This window comes from Phalangium opilio, unplaced genomic scaffold, assembly GCF_054372755.1.
Source record: "Phalangium opilio isolate 3A_F unplaced genomic scaffold, DU_Popi_V2 ptg000082l_1, whole genome shotgun sequence".
In the NCBI taxonomy this organism is placed as follows: domain Eukaryota; kingdom Metazoa; phylum Arthropoda; class Arachnida; order Opiliones; family Phalangiidae; genus Phalangium; species Phalangium opilio.
Window position 1 is genome coordinate 1,142,338 of NW_028324189.1, and position 18,273 is coordinate 1,160,610.

Here is an 18,273-nt window from a genome sequence, read left to right on the forward strand (position 1 = left end):
GCGCCAGAAATGACTCTCTCTCTCTCTTTCTCACTGGCAAGCTTCTTACCTGTGACTTCTCTCTCATAAAGGTAAAAATTTTGGTATGATGAAACAAGATGGTCTAAGACCAAAATGAACCTACCTTAGGGCAAAATGTCATTGAACATTTTCAACTCAAAACAGCCGACTTTACTTCGTTCTTACCATACCCTTTATATAGATAGTTTTCACTGAAGAAAATTCCCCATCCCCCAACCTCACTCAGCTTAAACTTCAGTACAGTGTTGTCGGGCAATCCGTGGGTCAAGTTGTAGACAAGTACCGAGTGAAACTGAACTGCTAGCTAAGAAAATCAAACAAAGTGATTTGTTTAAAATACGAATGTCTTCTTTGAGCAAACGATGTCTTTAAATCAAGTCTATCAATTGCGAAATAACTATTAGCATTGCGAAATGAAATCGCTGGTTTACGGTTATTTCAAAATCGCATCTAACCAATAATTTATATGATTATCCGTTGCAATCAATGCCTGGACGGAGTTAGTAGCATTTGAAGAAACGGTTGCGGTAGGCACCTGTTTGGAGGACGATTCTAACATCTTTTACCTGGTGTTACGATGAAACGAAACGGGGCGCAGCATTGGAATGACTCAACGGAAACGTTAAATTATTGGATACGAGGAAGGTGACGTCACTAGACCAAACGGACTAGAAACTGTTTTTAAAATTTTAATCATTACAGTTTTAATAGGGTCGTTTCGCTTGAATATCCACGTTGACTTTTATCGTGTAAATAAAGAAACGTGCGAAGTGGTTCCATAGAGAACTTTTACTCTAACAATTCATCTCACCCACGCGCTTACCTCTCTCGTTTAATTCTCTTTTAATCCCGTTACCGGTAAATGTGAATGGTTTACTCCGTGTGTGTTATCATCGTAAAAAGGATTAATTTTTGTCGCCATGCAAAGCGGCGAAGCCAACGATCCATTTCAATATCAAACGGTAGGTTTCGTTTAGATCTTTACTATTTATCTTTAACAAAACATGATCTTGATGTCTTTCTACCGCTGCTGGTTAGCCTTGAATATTTAGAAAATTGTTTGAAACTGGTTTAAAAAGGTCGCGATGAAGAAAGAAAGTTTCGCTATGTTTAAAAGTATTATCGCCTCGAGTGGAAGTTAAGTGTTAAGTTGGGTTTCTTTCAAAACGGACACTTATTTATGATTTCAATATTGTAAGTACAATATATTTAACTTAATTACTAATTCTGGTATTGGTATGACGCGTTTAAGATAAATGGGAATTGTCTCGATGGTAATCGTAAGTGAGATTTAATCAGTCATCAAAGTTCAAACGAAAGTGATTGAGGTTAAGTCTAGAATTATGGTGAAATCGTCTTCAATGTCGTAGAAACCAGGGCCACCGAGAGTTTGCGGGCCCGGGGGAAATGACGAATTCGGGGGGCCTCATCAGATGACCCAGGCCCCCTAGAAAGTACTGGCCCGGGGAAAACTAACCGTATGACGTCCGTTCTAGTAGAACATTATCAGATTCGTTAAGAAAACCATATCTGTTAATTCCTTATAAATTTCCAATGTTTCTAAAGTAAGTTGAAATGCTAAGCCTAACGCTTATTTCATAAAACAAAACTGACATATCGGGATCTTAAAACAATTAGCTACCGCAATTACACGTGAAATTTCTGCAGAAGCCGCGCGGTCTTTATATGGTTATGAACATAATATTGAAGTCGTTTTAACGAACAATTAATGCAAAAACAATCTTTCAAACTGGGGTCTACTTTTAAATTCGATATAGCAATTCATTAGAGTTGAACAATAAAAATCGGATCAGAGCAGTTGAAATGTCTCTTACAACAATACCACTCATCAAAATCTAATCATCAATTAAGATTAAGCACTAATTTTAAATTAATTCTTCGCGCGAAAGGTCTTTGCCACGATTAGAACTAACGAATTCCGAGTAAATTTTCTGACGTTATAAAATAACCCAAAATGAATACAATAGGTAAACATTTATAACTAAACTATATTCGGAGTTCGTCAACCGTAGCGTCAAGATGAAAGCGACGCAAAAAAAAAATATTTCTACGAAATGTTAAACATTCCTTTAACATTTCTGTTCATTTTATTGGTATTATAATTCGTATGTATCTTCGGTGTTTGTAGAGACGGCACTTATTTTTAGGGAGTTGATTTAAAGGTTTTTAAGAATCTGGGAAAAACCCAAAAGCGGGAGCATCAGTTATCCTTGAACTTGATGTGAGTAGCGAAACAACTTTCGCGTAATGCAAAATATCTAAAACATGGTTGTTCGGTAATTTACAAAGTGTTTCAATTAATTCCGTGAGTAATTAAGTTGATGGGACTTATTTATTTTTTGAGGAAGTTAGTTCCATTCTTTCCTGTCTCTGTTTGTTTAATCTAATAATTATAGGCATAGATATGGTAGGTACATCTGTACTTTTATCAGAAAGTACATAGATATTTTTCACCAGAAGGGAATAATAGAAGAAGTGTGGCACTCTGTATCCTCTTAAAACTTTAGTTATGTAACATGTTTCTTCCCAGGCGAGGGAATTATACATTTTGTTTGCTCTCCTGCTCATCAAACTTCAGATGGGCGTCATCGCACTGTGCTAGGGTGAATTCTATAACTGTTTGGTATTTACTAAATCCTCAGCAATCAACCCACAAACCTTGATTGTCTTGACGTGGGACAAAAACACACAAGCTTATAGAGTAATGATGAGGGAACTATTTATCGCGTATGTGATTCGGTTTAGTAACCTTGAGCACTCCAAATGTAAAATGATGTTGGTAAGAGTCATGTTACAATTACCCCTGGTAAAACAATACCTATAGTTAAGTTTGAAAAAACAAGGATGTTTAAATCCTAAGGCTTAAGGATGGTTAAGTATGGAGTGGGAATATTACATGTCATTATATTATATTAAACTCGAAAATGACCTTTACTTAAAATGAATTCAAACTTGTTTACCATAAACTTGGGGTTTTTCCAAGTTCACGATTATAATCACGGGGTTTCTAATTTAAATTTATAACTATCTCTACAACTTAATTAATTCTAAATTGAGTCCATAAAAAATTGTTCAATTTTAGGACCTTTGCTCCTAAAACCGGATGTATAAATCAAAATCACTCGAGTCCAGTTACGAAATATAAATATTAATTTTATTTTAAATTAATTTTGGGGTGGAAAGTTTAATTTGAACCTCATCAGCTCAAGAGAAAAATAGTTATTTTCAAAATAATACTAATTTATGTGCAAAATATTACGCGGATAAATCGGACTCTGTTCTCAATTGAAACATACAGGGTGGAACGGATCATACGAACACTTGAGTTGTTGATATACGGTCGACGGGAAAAATAGTAGGCATGACCTTCGACACCGAGTAGGACACGTTGAAAGCTATATAGATATTAGAAGAATGACTGATCTGATTTAACAATTAAGTAATACCGGGAAATTATGAAATAAAAATTTATATCTATATATATGTGCTCGTCTAATATGTCACACCCTGTATGCGCTGAGAGGATTAGCCTGGTCTCCTGGGTGTAAATTGTATCAATACTCCTTGTCTGAAAGCTATGTATTTAACTCTTATTCTCAAAGACTTTATTTTATTCCAAATTAACTTTAAAAAGTCACCCGAATTCGTTTGTGGTTCCCCCCTCGGTATATGCTTATGTTATTGTTATTGTTATGTTTTGAGCTATTTCAAACATTAGGCAATAGGAAACTAAAACATTAAGCACAAAATAACTTTAAACTAAGTTAGTTTAAAACTTGGCTATAGTGACGCATGATCCAAACCTTCACCCACACATTAAAAGTACGTCAAAACAACTGTTCGGTTCCGCTTCTTCATTCAGTTCAGTCCGATTCGATTCAAGAAGTGATATCTATTTTACTAGGGAGAAGGTATAAGATGCCTAAATATTCGCGCGCCATAGTCCCAGTCCCCCTTTCAAAATACAAGGGGGGACGTAAAAGGAGGCCGGGCTGTTTCGCCTCCCTCAGTCGTAAAATATGACTGTAATTTTCCCGTCATTCGCGTCGCGCTGACGTGAGTTTTCAAGAACCAATGAGATGCTGGTTGTAATTTAGAGGAAGCGGGGATTAACTCCAGACCTACGTTTGGACTGGAGATAAGCTGAAAATTTATACCTTTCCCTAATAAACTAGATATCACTTCTTGTTCGATTTCAAGCTGTTATGTACAAAACCACATTAAGGGGGAAAGCCGGATAATAGCTCGGAGCGCCATTCACGCCAAACGCGTTCGTTTAAACCCCGATTGTAGTTCCCCCTAACTGGCTAATCTCTAACTAAGCTTAGCGAGTTAGTTTCGTTGGTAGATTCCCTCTGCGTAAGACCTTCGTAATTTTATCCGTGTGACGTAATACCGGTTTAAAGTTTAGTCTGCTGTGGCGGGTTTCGGGGAAAAAACCCGCTTCTTAAAGAGCCTCTTGTCTAATTTCTATAAGAAGAAGATTCTGTAGACCGATACGATTTAGTCAATAGCGAATTGTCGAGCGAGCCAGACTCATTTATGCTTTATCGTGATTTCTAGTTAATTAACATGATCCCATTGTTCCTAATATCATGCCTCCTGTGAGACAAGGATTTATCCCCTTTGATCATTTTGATTTTGAAGACGTGATTGAGGTATGTCAATTTAGTTTATTTTCTTTTAGTTATCAATTTTGACAAGAGGGGAATTTCCCCACTATCTAAGTGATTATTAAGAGTTTTTGTATAAAACAAATGTTAGTTAAACTTGGTACTAAAACCTTTTGATGATTTTAAGCTCTAAGTAATGTCTGTAACAACCGAACTGATTGAAATTTCAAATATCCCTTTTGAAAGAGTCAAATTTAAACATTTAAAACAACTATTTTAAGGCGTCAATGCTTGAAAAAACTCGAAAAAAACGTTGACTGTAGTAGAACTTAACCTTGAAAAGGGTAGAGTTTAATATTGATAAAAAAGGTTCCCCTTCTAAGGGTTGATGTACAGGGTGTTTCTGAAAGCTCTGTCTTAAATAAAGGGGATGTTTTTTGGAACGATTTTGAGTCGAAAATGATCTATGGCAGTTTGCCCTAAGGTTCTCCGTTTTCAAGTTATGTTTGGAGTGTTTTACGGATAACCCCTTAATTAATTAATTAAAGTAGCGTTTCTTAATTAAATTTAAGCTATTATCCGTAAAATACTCCAATCTTATTTGAAAACGATGGCCCGGACGTCAAGTTACATTTTCAACTCGAAATCGCCCAAATAACAATCCCCAAACACCCTGTATAAGACGTAGACAACCCGCGAGTCTCTCGTGATCATTTCCCTGTACAGGGTGAAGCGTATTGTCGCAACATGATGAAACCATAAATTACTTTTAAAATATGGGTTTGCCACCTTGTTATTGGTTGGGGTTTTTTCCCTTTGAAGCAGCCGCCCTCTATATTGATTCTTGAATTTATAATCTAAAGTAAGCTCTAAAAGAAACAAATATTTATTATAATACATCGGTTTATTTTAAATGATTAAATTTCGAGTATTTAGACAAAAACTTGTTTCTTCTAAGCAATTAAACGTCACGTGTTAGTTGTTTTTAAATCTCACTTAAGATGGCGTTTAGGTATTTTATATATTAAAAAAATTAATCGCTATTGAAGCCCCCCCCCCTTTGTTCGACATCCCCCTAACGGGGAATTTCCCGACAAGTAGATAACCACATTCCGAATTCCGTCTATTGCACCAGAGAAACTAATACGCGTTTTTAAGCTGCAGCGAAGCACGTTACGTCTGTGTGTGTGGGTCTTATAAAAAAAGTTTATTTCTTCGAAAGTGTACATGTATTAAATGGAAATGGGGTTTTCCATCTTCTAAAATACCTTACTTTTCTTTAAAACTCGTAATCGAAAATACCTTAAAAGACTTGATTCAAGTTATAAAGGTAAATTTGTTTCAATGTGTTCAAATTTATACTTTCTTAAGTTTGATTACGTATTTTCAATTTTATCTTTTATTTTCGGATTCAATGTTTGACGCGATTCTTTAGTTTAAGTGTTATCTCAATGATTGTTAGCTTTTTTATACCAAAGTATGGTTTTATATCATTTTAGTTTATTTTTGATTAAAAATAACAACAACAGCAAAAAAACCCCAAAAGTATTTGTTATCACTTAGAGGCAGTGGAAATGTTTGTACCATGTAAACATTATTGTAACTCGTTTGGGGTTTTTCGCGTTTGAAATATGCCCAAATTTACGACGTCACGCTACGTCATTTATACCATTATGCGTGATCCCAGAGCGCTTCTCTGTCACAAAGAGTTTGCTTTATATAGTTAGATTCATGGCTCCATGGCTCGCGCCCCGTTAACGCGTAAGGCAATAAATTGTCATGCGTTTCAAATTTGACATGCCTTTAAAATTTTGTTTGTCGTAAAATATTTCCAAAAAACATTTATAGTCATTGAGGGGCTTGGCGTGTCAGTCGGAAAAACACGTTTTTGTCTGTACAGGGTGTTTCATTTTGTTTAGTTCGAACGGGGACGTTGTAGTAGGAACCAACCTTGCAAGAGCGCGCCAAGAATTTTTTTTTTTTTTTTTTGAATCTGACTCTAGAAAAGATACCAAGTGAAAGGGAAAACTCATTTAAAAGTACTTCATGAATCATGATCGAGTTGAACTTGAGACAAGATTATCATGAGATTATCTAGTGATTATAAATTCGCGTTATCGTGTCTTTCTAGAAAACTTTGGAAGGTCGAGGTTGTAACATAGCCCTTCCTGTTCTTTGTACTTAAAAAAAAGAGTATAAATTATATTAACTTTATTTGTTCCTTAATTGCCTTACTCAAATGGCAATAACATTGGTAAGAAAATTACTGTACTTTACGCGGTTAATAACCGAAGAAAGCATTCCATTAACCATTATTTAAATTTCCATAGAGATATTTATTAAAGAATCAAACTCATATTTGTATAACTAGACTAACATAACTGAAAAATTTATATTTAGAACAATTGGCACCAACAAACAATGGGGGAAATAGGACCGGTCACGTATTTTCAAGAAGCTTATAGCGTTCCTGGCGCGTATCCTACAAATTGCGCCGCCGCTGCGCCAGGTATGGTGGACGAAAGTACCTGTTCCGTAAATCAAACCGGAGATATTCAAAACTACACTTTGTTGACGCCGACATCAACATCCCACTCTCCTCATTCTTCGCAGGCCGAATTTATAACGCCACATAATAATTATATTAAACAAGAAACGTATCCGTATTTCGGCTCCCCAACAAGTACGTCATCTTTTCAGTGACTCGCGCAACCCTTGTACGCGCAGAACGGCGTTGTCAGTCAATTGTACCTGTACTAATGCCACTTTATAACACCATGCAGATGCGTATTTACAAATTACAGAAGAACCATTCAACAGGCACCGTTTTAGGTACCAAAGTGAACGTGGTTCCCATGGTGGGATGAATGGTGAACGATCCAAAGAGGTTAAAAAGACGCACCCAACCGTTAGGGTACGTTTTTAAGAACTAATTGACTCTTCGGAATTTTAATTAATACCTTATGGTTATAATTATAGTTAGTCAACTTTAATGGTGACCCGAGTCAAGTGAGCATTAGAGCCAGTTTATGGACTGAGACTAATCCACCAGAACCTCACGTACATAAACTCCAGGGTAAAACATGTCGAGCGGATTATGGAGACTGCATTGTTCCATTGGGCAGTGATATGACGTGCTGTTTTTCGGGTCTGGGAATTATTTTCACCGCCAAGAAACAAGTACCTTCAATATTATACCAAAGAAAGCTCGACAAACTTGGAGAGGCAGCTGGTATGTAAAACGTTTTCGAGACGAAGAGTGGTAGATGTCTACTCTCTTCAAGACGAATTTCAAGTAAAACACTTAACTAAATATAAACGAAGGTGTTTATTGGGTTCAAACAGGCCTGATATCCGACGAAGACGATAAACAATTGAGGTTAGACGCTGAAAATGACGCTAAGAAGCTGAACATGAATTCAGTCCGGATTCTTTTTGAAGCCATCCAGGATAATCAAGTATTTGCGGATGTTATGTCGAAACCAATCTTCAATCAAAGTACGTTTTTAATTTTAACTCGGTCACGGTGTCTAATACGATAAAATATCAGAGTGTACCAAATCAGGGGAACTCAAAATCACCAGAATAAGTCGTTACGCTGGATCGTGCCGAGGTGGTGATGAAATATTCATGTTTTGCGAGAAAGTTAATAAAAGTGAGATATAATTGAACATTAATAAGTCAAATCCAGCGGTCGTGATTTAACATAATTTTTAAAAATGGTATGGTAGAAGACATAAAGATCAGATTCTTCGAAATTGACGCGATGGGAAACCGTGGTACCTGGCAAGATTTTGGATCTTTTACTCCGGAAGCGGATGTACATCATCAGGTTGCTATCGCGTTTAAAACTCCAAAGTATCACCATACAAATATAACAGCGCCAGTTAAAGTTCGTTTCGAACTTTATCGTCCTAAAGACAGTGAATGTAGCGATTCTGTTGAATATACTTACACTCCAGAGAAAACAGGTTTGTGTCTTCTTAACCGAAGTGTACGATAAATATCGAGATGTTAATCGACGCGAAACGATTGCTTTTTATTTAGATGACGAAGTAATATCTCGAAAACGAATGAGGACTGAACCTCATGGTGGCGAGGATGATGGACAATACAGGCAACATCCTAGTCAAAACTTCCAGTATCAGGGTAACAGTTTTCAAGATAACAGTGGCGGCTCATCAGGACAGATGTTTCCAAATTACGACGCTGGTAAGTAACAATATTTCAAGACGCAACTTTATCACTTCCAAGAATGGAGAGCATAATTGTTTGCGCTTCAGGCCAAGGGCAAGGCGCGTACGGAGGCTTCACTTATTCAACGACTGATAGCTCAAATGAGTCCAGCAATTCTAGCTTCCCAGCCAGTAGTACATCGAATCCTAGTTTGAGTCCTCCTTTATCAACACTGATGGCAAGCTCCTACAGAAACCCACCTAGTTCGGCAACCGAAACTTCCAACGATTCTAGTGATTCCAATTCAATACAAGCTCTACTGGACTTTAATACAGCACCTTCATTAGTGACGCCAAACATTGGAGATGAGTTCGATTTCATGTCCTACGATGGTGTTGGACGGGATACGCGAAGAAGAAACACCGCTGGTAAGTTTCTGGTTTTAAATATTTTTAAGAAGCGTAGCGTCATAGGGTATGTCTCTTGGTAAGTCTTCGGAGTTCTGTGTTTTACGCGTGCGCAGCGGTAGTTTATAAAGGACTTATTGATGTAAATTATTAGTGGACGTTGCAGGTTCTTCCATTGTGACATTGGTCCCAGAGGTTGCGGATCTCACAATGGCGGTTGCCGAAATGGGTCTCACAGAGGTTATTGATAGACCGATTGAAGGTACTTTATCTGTGCCAAGTATTATTCGTAAACGAAGCGCCAGTCTTGTGGAGCAAAAAGACGTGAAAGCCATCGAAGAATCGAACACCTTGCAATTATTCGCTAATAAACTCGCAACTTCCATGAGACAATACGCCAGGACTGGCGATTCCAGGGCGGTCATCAGGCCATTGAGAAGTCTAATGGCCAAGCAGGACCAAGATGGAGACAAGTACGTTAATTTTGAACCATTGAAACTGTGCGTGCTATTCTAGAACATGCATTAAATTTCATTGGTTTATGTTTTCAGCACACTTCACCTAGCCATAATTCATCAATCGCACAATGAATATTTAATACAGCAGTTGCTCAGCGTTATGCCAGTCGCGTTCTTAAACAATACCAATAATCTGTTCCAAGTTAGTTGTAGTTATATTAGTGTAGTAATAGTATAAATACTAAAACTTCAATATTTTTCAGTCACCATTACATTTAGCCGTCATCTTGGACAAACCGTCGGTCGTTCAACTTCTACTGATGAAAGGAGCCAATCCCGCTATTCAAGACAAAGATGGGAACACAGCCGTTCATCTAGCGGTATCTAAGAAACGCGATATGTGTTTGGCAGTTCTTTTGAACAAGCAAGCCTATGTCGGAAGGAAAGCTAACTTTGATTTCGCTGATATCTTGAACTATGACGGTAAGCGATCTTATTGAAAGGACATCAGTTGAAAATTCAGCTAGCGTGTGACAATTTGTGACAATTACGAATTTGCTTTCGGCGTTTAGGTTTCGCTGCCATTCACTTAGCGGTACACGCTGAAGATGAAAATTGCATTAACAAATTAGCCGATGCTGGAGCTAATATCAACATTGGCGATGGTACCAGCGGAAAAACCGCTTTACACTTGGCGATTGAACGGAAATCGCCAGTTGTCGACTGTCTCCTTCGACAGGTCAGTTACCTTAATCGCAACACGCTTGTATTTATAATGTAAAGTAATGTTTTGATTAATATTTGATTGTTAGATTAAAATTGATGTCGATTCGCAAGATTTCTCTGGGGACACACCATTGCATTTGGCTTGTATTCAAGGCAACGAAGAAAGTGTCTTACAACTTATGCAAGCGGACGCGAATCCCTTAATTGAAAATCATATATTACCCGAAGGAGTACAAGAAAGTGACGTACCGCGTGGTGTCACACCATTTGACGTTGCTGCTCAAACCAATAATGATTTGGTAAGCTCAGCTTAAAGGGATGTACAATCAGTTATGTATGGGCGTGTCTATAAGACTCAAGAACTATATTTTTTAGTAGTAGTGTTACTATTTCCTGGAGTAGTGATTAGGCTGTCGTCTGCTTGAACGTCTGTTTCTACGGTAGATGCCCATTCCCAAACAGGGCCGGAAATAAGAAAAATTTCTTATAGGACATTTGTCCAGTGACCCCCCGTTTGACTGCAAAATTTATAGGACATTGTCCACTGGAGTGTGCAAAAATAGTGTCGCATCTTCATAGTCAAACTATCAAAACTTGGGAAAATTTATTGGTCAAACTGTCCAGTGACCCCCTTAGTTTTTAAAAAAATTATGGGACATTTTAAAATTTTATTGGACAATGTCCAGTGTCCTGTGCTTATTTCCGGCCCTGTTCCCAAATCCCAATGCACTGATAATGCTACGAACTTCACGCATGCTCAGTAGAGCTATATTTGATGGAAGATAAGTTTGATATAGGCCCCGCCCATACATAACGGATTGTACATCCCTTTAAGATCGCTTTTTATAAGATTTTGAACAGTTTTTGTTAAAATTATTATATAATTTTAGATAAAATCTATATTGGCTGGTGAGGTTCCAGCTGAGCTCAAAAGAAGGATTAGCCTTTCTAGAAAATCATCGGTACAGGAAGTGTACACTCACGATTGTACCGCAACCCAAGACTTTACCAGTCAATCTTTAACGTCACAATCAAATTCGCAAAATTCACAAAAAATACATTTAAGCAGTACTAATGATTCTGGTTACACAAGTGGTAAGTGAACATCTACCGTGTCCTTTTTCAATAATAAGAATTTTCATGGATCAAATATTCGCATGGTGTCAATGTTCTTTAAAGGACCACAATACGAAGAAATACCAGAAGCGCTAGTAGAGAAACTGTGCCAATTACTCGACCCGCCAAACAAAGGTTGGCAAGATCTCGTTGAAATCCTGATTGGACAAGAACACGTCAAAAACTTTGAAATACTTCACGAAGAGAGTCCAACGAAGGGAGTGCTTGAACATTTGAAGGTAAATGAAAATGATGATTATTAATTTGTCTGTCGTGGTTTAGAATGACTTAATCTCTTTATGGTCGTGGTATTATTTACAGAAACAAGGGAACCTAACAGTTGAGACCTTAAGGACAGTATTTGAAGCGTCAAATCTTCCATCGGCTCTTGCCATCTTCGATAATTATTAAAATAAATTCTTGAGTAGGTTTTTACCGAACTTTTATGTGTTTTAAGCAAAAAAAAAGGGTTTGTGATAAGTACGTGTAATTGATATAAATATGTTTTATTGATCAACATTGTCATATCTTAAATTTTATTAAAAACAATCATATTTCTAATTATTTATTCTTCATTGGTACATTTTATAATTAAGGGGCTTGTCCGACCCCCTCTTTTTTTTTACCAACCCACCCTCCATGTTAAGCTCTATGTCACACCGTCCGACAAGCCCCTTTAAAGGGATGTACAATCCGTTATGTATGGGCGGGGCCTATATCAAACTTATCTTCCATCAAATATAGCTCTACTGAGCATGCGTGAAGTTCGTAGCATTATCAGTGCATTGGGAATGGGCATCTACCGTAGAAACAGACGTTCAAGCAGACGACAGCCTAATCACTACTCCAGGAAATAGTAACGCTACTACTAAAAAATATAGTTCTTGAGTCTTATAGACACGCCCATACATAACGGATTGTACATCCCTTTAAAGCGAGTCTCGGCTCGGCTGTAGTTTAGTTTAAACAAACACCACTATAGATGCTCCCATAATTGAGGGGGTGGCGTTGACTGACCCTCTAAGCATAATTAGCAAAGGCTAGTTTTAGGTCCGCCCTCTGATTGTCTCCTGCCTAGCTTTGGCAATGTAATATTTGTATGTAGGAGACTAGCCAGAATGTTAGGGGTGCGCTGGAGCAGACAGCTGCTTTAATTACTGCGTATTAGGAGATTATATTTCAAATGTTACGGATTACGCGTGCAATTGTCAAAATCCTTTGAGTAACGAAAAGGGATACCATTACGGTAATTCTCCTGAACGTGCAGATATAAAGGGAAATACAATATAACGCGATAGGACATCGCTTAATGCTTGATTCCTTAACGAAAATAAAGGTAAGCCAGTTGAATCTTATTTAAATTTAATTTCAAATAACTTTTGTACAGTTTTGAAGTTACATTATATAATGTTCGTACGATTACTATTTACCCATCACGACACCCGCCAATTGCATAACATTCATATTTTTGTTGCATTGCTGGCCGGAAAAGAAATTAATTTAATTATCAAGTACCAAAATGAACTTAAATTATAATTTACATTAATAACTTGGTATGCTCCTGGAAGATTTCCCATTACAACCTGCCGGACTTCGCCATTCATGCACTGATAAACGGAGTTCTGTAAACGAAATTTGTTTGAAAAAGTGGAAGAATGTTTTTGTTGAAAAACTAGTATCTTACAGCGGCCGGTGTCCCTACTACGTTACACAATGCTACTGCCGGATTAGTCGAGCCAGATGGGAGCGTACTGCTGCAGGAGCCACCCAGGCTTTGTATCATCTATGAATATTATTAGAGTTTTATTAACCCTGGATATAATTTTAAATTTATAAAGGTGAATAAATTTACGGCGCCATGTAATGCCGGGTTAGCTTTTTTAACGCAGTTTATGTAGGCCATCTGTTGAGCTTCCGTATATTTAGGAGCTGAAAGAACGAAAATTATTACGTATTTCATATCACATTTATTTAACTTTTCATGAAGTTACTACTTTAATATAAGTAGTTTTAACTTCTTAACCGCGTCAATTTAAAGTTTATCTCGCGAGAAAAAGGTTAATAGTGAAATTGTTAGTCATACAACATTTGCCATCCTCCAGCACTTGGCCAATAGCTTGATCGATGCCACCCATAACCGTACCGACAACGGAAAGAGAAACCAGTATCAAGAGTCCGAACATTGCTGTTATTTAAAATATTTCTGATGTCGCTGAACGATGTAACTTCAATAGCAAACTTTGGTTAATTTAAATAACGATGTCGTTGCCAGTGGTTTTTATTCCCTCGAATTGGGAGCATGTCGAGCCTGACATGGACGCCTATGAATTATAACACAAGGTTATGCCTCGGATTTCGTGTCCCCAATCACGACCAACCTTTGCGATTTCAGTCCGCGAAAATGGGGTGAAATACACAGGCTAAAGGTTAATAACACTGACACTTCATAGCCTCGCGCACCGTAGCTTTACATTATGGCACCATTTCTAATATTTGTTGGTCGTCGTGTTTTCTGTTTGACCTGTTTGAAATATGAGAATGAATTAGGCCAAAAGTCTAGGCCTACTGCAATTTATTATTATAAGGTTAATGAAGGCCCTTGTAGATATTACCTAACAATCTTCCGTAATGATAAAGGAAAAAAAAAGTCACATCTTTTCACAAAATTTCCGATAGAAATAACATGGGATTTTTCGTGATGGTTCCCCTCCAGTTACTTAAAAACTAAAGTTAAGTTACTTTCCGGAATACACTTAAATTAACGAGCAACTATTCAGGGTGTGCCTTTTCCAAGTTTCACCAAAAACAATTAATTCTAAATATGTTATTTTAATTAATTTGTAATTTATGGCAAAACGTTTTTCTCTGTACCAAGCCAGTTTAAAATGTTGGCACCTTTAAAGCAATTTTTTCCTATTTTCGTGCTGGTTGATAAAGAAAGTTGGTTAATTGCTGTTTTATAAGGGATCCCTTGACTTGAAATGCTGAAATTTTGTAGGAACGTTGGTCTTTAGTACTAAACGGTTATTTGGAAAGATTTTATCATACATGGCCCTGCGATCAGTTACTGTTACTGAATGTTCCTGACGCGATAATTGAAGTAAATATTTTACCTACACTATACATAACCATTGTTTACACGTTTTGAAGTACACCTAATAGGTCCTTTACCTATAGAGTATTTATAAATTGCAATCTTTAACGAATATAGAGATACTTTTAGCTATCTTCTTTTTCATTAAATGTGTTACTGATTTTCATTAACTATCGAGACGAGCAGCGTGTGTTTTACAACGCAGTTAAATAAAAAGATACTAAAGGTGAAAAAATAAGTAAATGACGATTTTTCCAGTATGCCAGTGGTGTATGTTCAAAAAACTGAACTAAATCTCAAATCTACAAGAACAAAAAGACAATGGAGTAAGTCTAAAAGTCATTTATTTTAAAAACTACAAAAACAGAAAAAAAAATGCTTTAATATTTAAAATTTCTGGGTTATATAAACAAAACTGTGTTTGACACGCGCGTGTTGATCTAATTCTCATTTTCCAATTATTTACTCGTACTGGCTTTCGTACTAAATCCTAGATAAGGCCTAGGTCGAACCGAACCTTAAACGTACCTGTACGATGATAGAAAAATTGGGACAGTTCGTAATCAAAATAATTTCGTTAAATTGTAATTGCACTTTGTGCGACGATCAGGTACTGTTTATTTGTAAATACTGAAATGATGTAGTTGATGACGTAACTGTAATTATTTGGCCTTTTCTTCCACTTTATTCCATTTGGTCCACGATACCAAATATGCTAATTTATCTTTCAACCCTTTACGAGTGTAATTGGGGAATCCATACTGGTATCTTGAGGGCCAAAACGAGCCAAACCTCGGGATGAGGCCCAATTCTTGAACACGCTTATATCTTATCTTCGCGAATCCCGAGACGTTCCACACGATACTTAACATCCATAAAAGCAAGTCCAAGTACTTGGCGTAGGCCACTGTCTTGCATTTGTGAATAAGTCCTTCGTGACCTTCATTTATTGTAGGTTCCATGTTGCACCTTTAAGTATTGAGAAATGGTGTTGAAGTATTCACAACAAACGCAACAAAAGTATTAATTTCACGAAGTAAAGGGGTGAAACTAAAAATATGACAATAGGGAAAAATTGTGCCGGAAACGACGTGAGATTCTTTACGTCATTGAATGTCATACAGAGGTTGACTTTAAAACAATATAAAAATTACTAAACCTCAGTTAATTAAACTTACATCTAAGTTGAGTTAGTTAAACTATTTCGTTTATAGTTTTTAGTCGCCCACCTTACAGTCGAAGCTCCACTTGTACGTTTTTATGAAAGGTCTTTGGCACGTTACCATAGTAACACAGACATTACTAGCTATTTTTAATCGACTCACCCGGTCTCTTTCACTTAAAACACTAGTGTGGTTGGTGGTCGATGAAGTTTGAAAATAGAAATAACAAGAAGGTTAAACCTAAGTTTATAGTTTCACCAAAATAGGACATGGCAAATAAGAAATTTTGAAAATAAGTACTTTTATTATTAAATAAAAATGCATTTGTCTTAAATATAAACCGGTGTAATAATTAACGTAGACGTTCCAATCTACTTTTAATGAATTCCGCAGCTACCAACTGAGGTCGTAGTTCAAAATCTTCCTTCTCTTTAGCCGTAATCTGTACTTGGTCCCCTAGTAGTCTGTTGAGGAGCGTTACGCAAATAACCAACCCTGTAATGAAATCCCAAAAATGTGTATACGAAAACAAACGTAACATCTTTCAAGTCAAGTTTGGCGCCAGAAAAAAATTGCATGCGCTTTTCAACTTTCGTTAATGATTAGACTTAACTCAGATTCTGGTCATACTTTTAATACATAATAAAATAATTTTACCTTTAATTCCACACGCTCCAAGTATAGCACCCATACAAAGTGATTCCATCTCTATATTGATTACTCCAGCATCGGCTAAACGATTTAAATAAACCATTTTATCTTCTTGACCATAGTTACAAATAGCTCCGTCCAGTCTTCCTTGTCCTGCGTCAACAAATATCTTTAAATTCTTCTCTATCCTAAATTATACCATGACTAAACAATTACCTTCGTAAAAGTCGTTTGCTGACATCGTTTTTCCTGATTTCACTGGAAACTTGAAAAGATTATTGGCTAAGGATTCGACTTCAGCTACTAATTTCTGGTCGTAGCTAGATGGTCTGCGTTCTTTTGTACCACAGACAGCCTGTAAAGTGTTACGAAAATCAAAAGAAATTAAATCCAATTTTACTTTTAATTTAACCCTAACCATTTCGTAGTAGTTGTTCAAACATTCGTCTACGGATGAACTTGTTATGGCTACGGTGCCTGGTTCAACTCCTTCAAGAAAAATGTTTACGTGTATTATGAACTTGTTTCGTTACCTTTCAATTGTTATTAATTAATATTCATACCAATTCCTCCTGAAGTACCAATTCTAATAAATATGACGTCATTTTCGCATTTTATGTGACGTATTAATTTAATCACCTCGTGCAGAAGTACCGTTAAAGATGCATTACCAATTCCATGCTTTACAATTAATAATTAAAAATGTATACACATTGTTAATCTTAATTACAACTGACTCGAAAGTAATGTTTTTTTTTCTTACATTAACAGATATAACAGGACCAACTTTGTACATGGAATACCGGTCAGCGTGTCCAGTTAAATCTCGAAGACCTTCCTTACTCACAGGAATGTTTAATTTCTCAGATAAGAGGTAAGCGAAATTTTTCATCCGTTTAGCCGAACCTCCCATACAAACAAACTGTAAACATAACCTAATTAATTAATTAACTTACAATATAAGAATAATTTTTATTACCTTTACGTCATCAAACATGGCTTTCAAATCGTTTGATTTGGTGCCTAATCCCAAATGGTACAGATAATCTTCTTCATCGTCTATTGTTCCACTCATCTTGATGTTTAGGGGTATTTTTTCTGAGTAAGACATGCTTTTTGTTAAATTACTTATGACAAGAACAGGTTTTGAATAGAAGTAGGGGGTAATTAGTTACTGTTTTATGGGTACAGCTTTACAAACAAGATTAAATTTGAATTCCGTTTATTTCATAACTAAAAGTTATCGTAGTACCTTATTTGCATATTTCGCCAGTAAAGGCTTTGCGAATTTTTATTCCACAATTTATGCCGATTATTAAAATTAAAATTAGTTTTAACTTACTTGTATAGATGCAAAACGGAACCAATTTCTCAAATTCACTCGCGTAGCGATTTTAAAATTGAATGTTTGATAAGGAAATTTATTAACCCAATAAGAAAATAAGATAAAATATATTTTTCTTAAGATAAATAAATATTAAGCCCATGATAAGAAGTAATCAGGCGAGAGACCATGAAACAATTTGACATGTCAGCGATTTCAAAGCAAGTTTTATGTTTTTATTGTGTAGCACACGTATCAGCTCTAGCGCTGTTATTGCGCAGTTATACAGGGTGTATCTGATAAGTCTGCCATAAGTGAAGGGGGATGTTCTTTGGGGGATTTTGAGTAACTTCTAAGGGCCACGTAATGTTTTCGAGTTATGTTTTGAGTATTTTTTGTATGACCCCTTAATTAAATTAGAAATCATTGTCTAAATCAGTTTCTTATGCTCATTAGCAAAATACTACTATCAATCTTAACTCAAAAACAGTGTCCCTTAGTTC

The 18,273-nt window shown here is 36.4% G+C and overlaps 4 protein-coding genes across 12 annotated transcripts; 1 reads left to right on the forward strand and 3 right to left on the reverse strand.

The window, feature by feature from the left end:
- Positions 1-618: 618 nt before the first annotated feature.
- LOC149650726 (nuclear factor NF-kappa-B p100 subunit-like) lies at positions 619-12,099 on the forward strand. Of its 6 annotated transcripts, none has more exons than XM_089847352.1 (17): positions 619-983; positions 7,056-7,338; positions 7,439-7,569; positions 7,635-7,887; positions 8,001-8,153; positions 8,206-8,310; positions 8,387-8,626; positions 8,703-8,867; positions 8,939-9,259; positions 9,393-9,711; positions 9,790-9,898; positions 9,960-10,179; positions 10,269-10,435; positions 10,509-10,721; positions 11,313-11,517; positions 11,602-11,777; positions 11,860-12,099. In XM_089847352.1, the coding sequence occupies exons 1-17, from the start codon at positions 942-944 to the stop codon at positions 11,947-11,949; spliced, it is 3,192 nt and encodes a 1,063-aa protein (XP_089703478.1). In that variant the 5' UTR covers positions 619-941; the 3' UTR covers positions 11,950-12,099. The 6 variants fall into 6 exon arrangements, with proteins under 6 accessions (XP_089703478.1, XP_089703475.1, XP_089703476.1 ...); XM_089847349.1 differs by lacking the exon at positions 619-983 and adding an exon at positions 4,366-4,700; XM_089847350.1 differs by lacking the exon at positions 619-983 and adding an exon at positions 4,368-4,700 and having other exon boundaries at positions 9,405-9,711.
- A 784-nt stretch (positions 12,100-12,883) lies between these two features.
- Positions 12,884-14,009, reverse strand: LOC149650727 (uncharacterized). Of its 3 annotated transcripts, none has more exons than XM_089847364.1 (5): positions 13,622-14,009; positions 13,391-13,467; positions 13,223-13,321; positions 13,080-13,160; positions 12,884-13,017 (listed from the first exon to the last, which is right to left on the reverse strand). In XM_089847364.1, the coding sequence occupies exons 1-5, from the start codon at positions 13,719-13,721 to the stop codon at positions 12,961-12,963; spliced, it is 414 nt and encodes a 137-aa protein (XP_089703490.1). In that variant the 5' UTR covers positions 13,722-14,009; the 3' UTR covers positions 12,884-12,960. The 3 variants fall into 3 exon arrangements, with proteins under 3 accessions (XP_089703490.1, XP_089703489.1, XP_089703488.1); XM_089847363.1 differs by having other exon boundaries at positions 12,884-13,160; positions 13,622-13,859; positions 13,917-14,007; XM_089847362.1 differs by having other exon boundaries at positions 12,884-13,160.
- A 1,012-nt stretch (positions 14,010-15,021) lies between these two features.
- On the reverse strand, positions 15,022-15,971 carry LOC149650728 (uncharacterized). The gene is made up of 2 exons (XM_089847365.1): positions 15,811-15,971; positions 15,022-15,601 (listed from the first exon to the last, which is right to left on the reverse strand). Coding segments are annotated over exons 1-2 (309 nt in total). The 5' UTR covers positions 15,813-15,971; the 3' UTR covers positions 15,022-15,294.
- Positions 15,972-16,076: 105 nt separating this feature from the next.
- Positions 16,077-17,538, reverse strand: LOC149650729 (uridine phosphorylase 2-like). 2 transcript variants are annotated; one of them, XM_089847360.1, is made up of 7 exons: positions 17,426-17,538; positions 17,210-17,368; positions 17,010-17,127; positions 16,865-16,935; positions 16,663-16,801; positions 16,453-16,599; positions 16,077-16,290 (listed from the first exon to the last, which is right to left on the reverse strand). In XM_089847360.1, exons 1-7 carry the CDS (start codon positions 17,519-17,521, stop codon positions 16,148-16,150), a joined length of 873 nt encoding a protein of 290 aa, XP_089703486.1. In that variant the 5' UTR covers positions 17,522-17,538; the 3' UTR covers positions 16,077-16,147. The 2 variants fall into 2 exon arrangements, with proteins under 2 accessions (XP_089703486.1, XP_089703487.1); XM_089847361.1 differs by having other exon boundaries at positions 17,432-17,521.
- Between the last annotated feature and the right edge of the window lie 735 nt (positions 17,539-18,273).